The sequence below is a fragment of the Hipposideros armiger genome, unplaced genomic scaffold, assembly GCF_001890085.2.
Source record: "Hipposideros armiger isolate ML-2016 unplaced genomic scaffold, ASM189008v1 scaffold_572, whole genome shotgun sequence".
NCBI lineage: Eukaryota > Metazoa > Chordata > Mammalia > Chiroptera > Hipposideridae > Hipposideros > Hipposideros armiger.
The window spans coordinates 892,992-901,836 of NW_017731922.1; the positions used below are offsets into that span (position 1 = coordinate 892,992).

At 51.8% G+C, this 8,845-nt stretch overlaps 1 protein-coding gene across 4 annotated transcripts in view; it reads right to left on the bottom strand.

Annotated features, from left to right (window-relative positions):
- The window catches only part of TTLL1 (TTL family tubulin polyglutamylase complex subunit L1), a 30,812-nt gene that overhangs the window by 17,254 nt on the left and 4,713 nt on the right, over window positions 1–8,845 (bottom strand). For 2 of the 4 annotated variants that reach the window (XR_002121884.1, XM_019624022.1), the window contains exons 2-6: window positions 6,256–6,464; window positions 4,674–4,854; window positions 3,722–3,856; window positions 3,000–3,108; window positions 1,411–1,491 (exon numbers count right to left, since the gene is read on the bottom strand). Coding sequence is in view for 3 of the 4 variants with exons in the window: in XM_019624022.1 (XP_019479567.1) it covers window positions 1,411–1,491; window positions 3,000–3,108; window positions 3,722–3,856; window positions 4,674–4,854; window positions 6,256–6,464 (715 nt within the window). In the remaining variant the exon portion in view is untranslated. Of the gene's footprint in view, window positions 1–1,410; window positions 1,492–2,999; window positions 3,109–3,721; window positions 3,857–4,673; window positions 4,855–6,255; window positions 6,465–6,908; window positions 7,036–8,845 lie in introns of those variants that run through there. The other 2 variants (XM_019624023.1, XM_019624024.1) reach the window with 2 other exon arrangements.

Here is an 8,845-nt window from a genome sequence, read left to right on the forward strand (position 1 = left end):
TATTTTCATTTTCAATTTTACTTCAGAGCCTGTGGCTCTGAAGCCGCAGTTTGCTGACCCCTGGTGGCTCTTCTATCTCAAAAGTTTGCCAACCCCTGCCCTTACCAATTCTTAAGACCTGACAGGACACTTACAGAAGCTCTTAAGATATCAACTATCCAAAATTATACTGTTTAGTTTGTCTCTCATCCTCTCTGTTCAGAATAGCACCAAAATGTTTCTTATTGATATGAAGAAGGGGGACACCCACCTCCTCCCCCAAGCACGGATTACCCACTCAGAGAAGCCAGAAGAACCCACAGCTCCTGCTAAGCCCATGACAGAGCTGCAGGCTACAGAAGTAAAGTGTACAAAACACTGTCCTGCTCGGCCTTTTCTTCCAGGGCGTCTGTGAAACAGGGCTCTGGGTAAATCACTTCAGTTTACTGACGAGAGGTTAGAATATTAACTAGACGCCAAACCATATGCGGGTGCTGAATGACTCCACAAATGCCTGCCCTCCCTGCAAGCCATCCTCCCGTAGGGAAACTCAGCTGTGGTTTCCAGTGCAGGTAGCTTTAACTGCCCTTGGGAGCATGGCAAGGTCATCCCTCCGATCACCGCTGGAAGTGGAAGTCGGGTGCCGCTCTGCTCTGCACTTGAGTGCTGACCAGGCTCTGGGGATGCTGGGATGAGCCAGGCAAGGTGCTCACACTCCAGGGATTCACAGTAACATGGCAAGAGGCAACTGGTGGGGAAATCACGGCACACAGCGTCTGCTGCATGACACACGAACACAGCAGTCTGGGAGCCCGCGAGAGGCAGAGGGGGCTTGCAGGGCGGGCAGCATGTGTGCTGGTGCAAAAGGAAAGCAATGGCTCGTGCGGACAGTGCAGCCTCCACAGGCCACGCACTATGGCAAGCTGTGCTTTACTGACCCGTCTCAACCTCAGACAACCGAACTAGCAAAGAAAGGTCAAGTCCTTTGCTAATGGCCACACAGATGGAGTGTGAGGCCAGGGGTAACCTGGCTCCGGGGTCTGGACATCTAACCCCTGGGTGCACTGCATCTCCGAAGGATGGGCTGACGGGGTAGACAGCACAGCAGCATGCAGGTGCGGAAGCAAGAACATCTGAGCAGGTTGACAGGGAAAAACATGCCGCCTGCTGCATGGTGTCAAATGGGGGAGAAGTGGCTAGAGAGAGGCCACATCTCTCAAGACAGTGGTGGGACAGTGAGTCTTGGGGAGGGGGAATGTGTAGGGTGAAAAAGCCCCTGGAGACCTTGGCATGTTGACCCCTAACCTCAAAGACCACTGCAGTGCTCTGGGCCCAGGACTGCAGAGGGTCAGGATGGCAGAGGCCACCACCAACCAGATTTAAGTTTTGTCCTGTGAGCCTGCCAGAGGGTGGAGGCNGCTTGCTGGTCACCTCCTTGCCTCGGGTGCTCTCCAGGTAGAGCCGCAGGTTGTTCACAGTCCACTTGCCCCCGTGGATGTGGTTGTAGTCTTCCTGGCGAAGGGAACGGGGGCGGGGGTCTCAGGCAACGCACCCGAGGAACCCAGGGCCCTCGAACATTTCCCGAGCGCCCCCTCCCTCCTCCAGGTGGGCCTGGCCCCAGGGGAATCTGGGCCTCCACATACGCATGTTTTCAAAATACTCAAGTCTGGGGCCAGCCGAGTGGCACATTGGTTAAGAGCTGGCTTGGGACGCCAGCTCTGAGCAGCAGGGCCCCGGTTCAGGTCCCACATGAGGGCCAGTGATGCTGCGCCCTCTACAGCTAAGATGGTGAACAACAGCTCGACCTGGAGCTGGGCTGCCGTGAGTCGCCGGCAACGGCATAGGCTGCTGTAAGCTACCATGTGTGGCTGGCAGCCAGCTAAGTGGCCAGCAGCTGGTGTGAGCTGCCAAAAGCCGCCGTGAGCGGCCGTCCAGAGGCTGGCGACCAATCTGCCTCACCCAGGAAGAGCGCAATAATCCCAACATGGGCCAGTGAAGCAACGTCCTCCACAACTAGACTGAAGAATAAACGGATAGCAACTTGTCTGTTCCCCTTCCCCAGATTCCCCAGCGCTGTTCTCCTCCCCCAATTCCCCAATAAAATCTTTTTTAAAAAAAAACCCAAAAACAAAATACTCAAGTGTGGAATATTCTCACAATGAGTCACTTATGCCTTGCAGCACATGCTGTGGAAGGTCCCAACCCCCTTTAAGACCAAGCTAGCTCTCACCCTTGCTCTGGGGGCTCCAGCCACCCTGACCTCTCAGCTCCTGCACTGCTCCGTCCTGCCGCAGGACCTTGGCACGTGCTGGACCCTCCGCTAGAACACTCTTTCCCCACCTCCACCTGGGTAACCCCTGCTCATACTTCAGGTCTCTGCTGAAGCCCCACTTCATTAGGGAAGCCTTCTCCAACCACTGGGACAAGGGGACCCCATCATTCCAGGCCCTTCTCCACTTGCATTCCTTACCTTCCGAGCGCACATCTTGGTTGGTGATCACATGTTCATCAGTGTGGTCACTAATGACTGTCTGCCTTCCCCAGGCTCGAGGATCCGTGAGAGTGGGGACCAAGGCAGTTTCTGCCCATCACTGTGACCCAGCACTCAGCACGGGAGCCACCCAGACAGGTGCTCAGTGAGTATTTATTGAACAAATGACTGAGTATGAGCACTCTCACATACTCTCACATAATCCCCCCAACAACCATCTAACCTAATAATATCATCTCCTTTTACAACGGAAGAAACTGAGGCTCTGAGAGTCAAGTTAACTTGCCCAAGGTCACAGAACTAGAGAGGCAAGGCTTGAACCTGGGCCTTCCTTTGTCCCCACCGCAGGCTGGTTCGGCTGACAGCACAGGACAGCCACACGGGATTCTCAGGGCTCCCACTCCTCATCAGCGCCAGGGCATCCTGATACTCTGATACCCACCCGCCGACCAACCCTCTCCTGCAGAAACAGAAAGAGACCCACAAAATCAACCCATTTCCTGGAGCTGGTGGGAGAAGGAACCCTTACCCCATGCTTCTGAATGGCGACGTTGGTGAGGTGAACAAACATGTTGTCCAGCTCGCTGGTGCTGGGGGTGTACTTCACCGTGCAGAAGCGGCAGAACCCCAGCTTGTACCTACGTGGGAATTCAGGTCAGTTCTCTGGAGAGAGGCATACAAAAATAGCACTTTGCTCCCAAACAGGAGCTGTGTCTTGTTTGTTTCAAACTTTTAAAAGCATGGATTTCTTATTTCATTTTTTATGCTTCTTTTTTATAACAGTTTTATTGAGGTCTAATTCCTATGTAACACCTAATTCACCCACCTAAAGTGTATGATTCAATGGTTTGTGGTGTATTCACAGAGTTGTGCAACCATCTCCCCACTCCATTTTACAGTATTTGCATCATCCCAGAAAGAACCCGTCGCTCCCCAACCCAGTGCAATGCAAACACTGATCTTTCTGTCTCTAAAGACTGGCCAATTCTAGGTATTTCGTATAAACAGAATTATACAGTAGGAGGCCTTCTGTGCTCAGCTCCTTTCACTGAGCACGTCTGCCAGGTCGAAAGAGCCGCTTTTTATTTTTAAGACTCACGTTAGCAAGAAGGTTCACCATCTTACTCAGTACTGACAATGTGCCGGGTCTGTGCATACGCCGTGCATCACCAGCCGTCATCATGGCGCTAAGGCGTAAGTGTGACGTCAGAGCACCACCCCAAGGATGGAAACAGAACACGGGGCTCTTACATGTAACAGCGCAGCGGGCGGTACGTGGACACCAGGACATACAAGCGCAGGTCGAACTTCCTCCCGCCAATTAGCAACGGGTTGTTAATATAGAGCGAGATCACGTAGGCTTCCTTATTGGATTGAGACACAAACCTAAACGCGTCAGAGAAAGCCAAAATTAGACGGCGAAGACCGAAGGTGCATTTCGTCGGTTGGTAACCAGCTCCCTGCCTCTCATTAAGGGAGAAAACTGGAGTGAGACGGTGTCCACTGGGGACAGTGGCAGCAGCTCCTGGGAACCCATCAGGGAAGTGCTCCTTGGGCTGACCCACCTGGGGGCTAGCACCGCTGCCACTCCTGACAGGTAAGCCCTCACCCCCGGGAAAGGACACACTGACAGCTGTCAAGGACCCTGCAGAGGCGAAGAGTGAGCCCTGGACGGAATCCCCTGGTATTCTCCATTCCGGGGATCCCCCAAACACAGGGAGGAGACTTGACCTGACCTAACCGCACACGCTGACCGGCACTTGGTGTATCCCAACCTCTCCCATGAGGGTGGTGCTGTCAGTGTCCCCACTTTACCCAGGTGAGGCTCCTCAGGGTCTACACGACAAAATGCACTGACAGTGTCAGGGATTCGAGTCCCAGGTCTTAAGCAGATGCTGTGCCACCTCTGAAATACCGTGACTGGGTGTCACACCAACTTTTGGAACGGAGAGTGGCCTGCTGGGCTTCCTGCTCCCTGACCTCACGCCGGTTTTTGCACATTTCCCTCTGCACCGCACCTCATGGCAGAGCCTACTGTTAATGACGTTACTGCAGCCGCAGAGCTTTGTCCTGAAGCCACGCGACAAATAACATACACCCGGCAAAAGCAAACGAGGGCCACCCAGCCCATGGCCGACAGACTGGCAGATGCCACGAAACTGCCAGTGAGGAAGCACGTGTAACGGCTCGTTTCCCCACTTACGAGGATGTTTTGCTGTCCCGGGACCACTTTTTGATTTGTGAGAGTTTGTTAATCAGAAAGATGCCCTTGCCCTGGGCTTTGCCACAAGGTTTCATGATCCAGGTGCTGGAGGGGCTTTTCCTGAACTCTTCCACGAACAAGTTGTAGTCGGCAGGCAGCATGTAGGTGACCGGAACAAAGTCTGGAAGGTAAAGTCAAGGGCACACAGTGAGCCCGCCCGGCAGTGCCCACAAACAGAAAATACTACAACTGTGTCGTTATCTGCCCCCCACGTGCCCCAACCCGGCATGTGACAGAACAAGGACTTCTGCAGGTCATTTCCTGTACAATAAGTTAGCTTTATTACCTGTGTGCTAAGCACTGTGCAAACCTGTCTCATCTAATCCCCACAGCACCTGTGAGCTAGGTACAGTAAAACCTTGGATTGCGAGTAGCTTGGTTTGCGAGTGTTCCACAAGACGAGCAAACATTTCTAATACATTTTAACTTGGTAAATGAGCAATGTCTTGCAATACGAGTAGTTTGTTTCCAGAATGAATTATGCTCATAAACCAAGGTATTATTGTACTGATATCATTCCTTTATCAGATGAGGAAACGCAGGCCCAGAGAGGTCTCATATATAATTCTGCCCTGGTATGTAAAGGGACTCCAACACTATCCGACAGTCCAGCTTTCATCACCAGACAGGACAGGGACACACGAGCTCCCTGGTTGTCGATGGATGCAGTAACAACCCCTCGTGGCCCTTTGTACTAATAGCTCAGGAAGTGGTCCCCCATGCTAAGCAGAGGACATCTTCTCCCTCACAGAAAGCACATGCACAGGCACTCACAGAAACTCAGATTCCAAACTTGGGCATCGCTCCCCATTCTGGAGTCACCTGGCACGAAAGAGGCACCCACCACAACTTGCACAAACACGTTCACCCATCAAAGCCAACAGTCGCCATCTCAGTGCCTTCTGCCACTGATGTAAAAACTCAACTATTAGGCAGACCGAGTGGCTCAGTTGGTTATGAGTTACCTTAAGAGCGTGACCTCTGAGCAACAGGGCCGCCCATTCAATTCCCACATGGGCCAGTGACACTGCACCTGAGCTGAGCTGCCGCTGAGCTGCCAACAGGTGGCAGGATGGCTCAGCTGGTGAGAGCACATGCTCCTAACAAGAAGGCTGTCTGTTCCATAGTGGGCTACACTTGCCCGCAACTAAGACTGAACTCTGCACCTTGAGCTGAGCTGCCGCCCGGATGGCTCAGTGGATAGAGGGTGCGCTCTTAACAACAAGGCTGCTAGTTCAACTCCCGCATGGGATGGTGGCTACGCCCACCCGCAACTAAGACTGAACACAGCACCTTGAGCTTAGAGGCCACGAGCTGCCGATGGGCAGCCAGATGGCGACTGGCGCCCTCCACAACTAAGACTGAAGAACAACAGTCTTAGTTGGGGAACTTGGCTGGTCCCCCTCCCCAATTCCCCAACATTGTTCCCCTCCCCCAATTCCCCAATTAAAGAAAAAACAAAAAAACAAAACAAAACTCAACTATTTATTTAAAACCTGAGGCCAGTGAAATAGGCACAAACCCAGATAGAGGTATTTTCCATTCTCATCTTTTTCTGCCAGAGGACTCCCTTCTTTCTCCAGCTCTTTCCTGTATCTTTTAATATTCTTCACCATCAGATCCTTCCGGGTCAGTTCGTAGTGGTTCGGGAAATGGTTGACTATTTGATCATCTGAGAGCCGATAGCCAGTTTCGACACTGAAGACGTTCCGGATGGTTTGCACACTCATCCTGAAAGAACAGCACAGGAGGGAAGTGCGGGGGGAAGGCTCAGAGGGTGTCCACGTGGTGGTGTTCTCATTAAAGCCCGGGAGCTCTGCCTGGAAGCGCGCCCCCTCAGAGCCCTTACCCACTGCCCCCACCCCAAGCACCTGGGCCAGGGGCGCCCAGCCCACATCCCACAGCGACACAGGAAATGTGTCTACTGTGACATGAACTGTTGAAGGCAAGGGCTGTTTTGACTTTCTCCCCTAAATGGTTCCACTCTTTGACACACAGTATGTGTTCAATAAATGTTTATCAATTAATGATAACATTGATTATTGATAACCAACTAATGGAAGACTCTTTTGGACTCTGAAGTCAAGAAAAGCATTTACATAATATTTGCACCCACAGTCAGGAAGGACGGTGACCCCTTAAAACCAAAGCCCCAGAGGTTATCTGAGGCCTTACCAAGCACTTCACATTCTTGGAGCGATCTCTGACGGGTCAGCTACACGGGGCTGCACCCCACTGAAGTGAGGAGAGTCGAAAGAGAAATGGGGGCCAGCCGAGTGGTGCGTTGGTTAAGAGTTGGCTTAGGAATCCAGCTCTGAGCAGCAGGACCCCGGTTTGGATCCCACATGTGGGCCAGTGACGCTGTGCCCTCTACAGCTAAGATGATGAACAACAGCTCGACCTGGAGCTGGGCTGCCTTGAGTCGCCAGCGACAGCGTAAGCTGCAGTGCCTGTTGCAGTGGGCTGCCATAAGCTACCGTGAGTGGCTGGCAGCCAGTGTGAGCGGCCGTCCAACGGCAGGTGAGCAACTGCCTCAACTGGGAAGAGCGCAATGATAATACCAACATGGGCCAGTGACGCGACGTCCTCCACAACTAGAGTGAAGAACAAAAGGACACAACTTGTCTTTTTTCCCCTAATTCCCCAATAAAATCTTTAAAAAAAAAAGAAAAAAGAAAAATGGCTTCCAATTGTCTAACAAAGCCAGTCCCCCGGCCGCTCCCATCCGTCTGTCCTCACCAGCGCCAGACGCCAGGCAAGAGCAGGAAGGGTGAAGGGCTGACCTGGGCAAGGGAGCCACAGTCACAGACCAGGGCAGGGGGTGACGGCCCCTCGCTCTGTGGCCTGGCCCCACCCCGCCCCCCTGGGTACCAACCTCGAGAGGGGGCCTGGCGCACCCAAAGGGTTTCCTTTGATTCCATGATCATTAAAACACGTGTTTTTTTACTTTTTACTATGGAAAAACTCAACCGTATGTAAGAGTCGGGAGAAAAGTCTAACAGAGCCCATTACCTGGCTTCAACAGCTGTCGCCACGCAGCCCGTCTTGTTTTGTCTGTACCCCACCCACTTCCCACAAAACTGGCTTGGTTTTCTTTTTTCTAATTTATTTTTAATTATAGCTGACAGCACTGGCTTCTTTTGAAGCAATTCGCAGACATATTATTTCATCCAAAATATTCCTGTGAGAGCCTCTAACACTCAAGGACTCTTTTTTATATTATACAATATCCTATTTTATACTGTTATCACAACTAAAAAAAAAAAAGAGCAGAAATTCCTGAATATCATCAAATATTCAGTGTTCAAATTTCCCTAATTGTCCGATAAATATTTTTTACAGCTTGCGCACATATAAGGGCCAGGCCTTCAGAACAGTTGTTCTCTCTCTCTCACATCTTTTTAAACCTGCACCTTCTCCCTCTCTCCTTTTTTTTATTTCCTATGCAATTTACTGGTTGAAGACGCCAGGTCGTCTTTCAAGGTTCTCCCGGGCTCCTTGTTTGGCGCCCTCCCTGGCCCCTGTACTTCCTGTAAATTGGGAGTCAGAAGCGTGATGAGCTGCAGGTGGACTCTGGGTAAGGCTGCGTCCCGGGTGGCGTGTACGGCCACTGGCGGGCACATCCAGGCTGGGGGCCTCTCCCTGTGGGATGTGAGCGACAGTGCCCAGAGCAGCACCATCCAACAGAGAGAGTACGTGACCCACCGCTGAGCCACATCGGTAATTATGAGTCTTCTACATGAAAAAAAAAATAGTTTGATAGGTGAAAATAATTTTGAAGTCTTATTTAACCCAACATATCCAAAATATTATCATTTCAACACATAATCCACATAAAAATCAGAGATGAGAAGCCTTACGCTTGTTTCTCCGTGCGAAGCCCCCAAGCGTGGCGCGTATTTTCCGCACCGAGCACCTGCACTGGGACCAGCCGCAGGGGAGTGCTAGAGCCCTGTGGGGAGCGGCTCCCACACAGGACAGGCCTCGGGCCTTACGTCATTAGGGTTACACAATGGCAATCTTCTACTCTTTCGTTCCTCCTTCATTTATTAGCGGGAATATTTCTACAAGGAGAAATTTCCTGTCGTCAGCAATTTAGATATCCCCCAAAA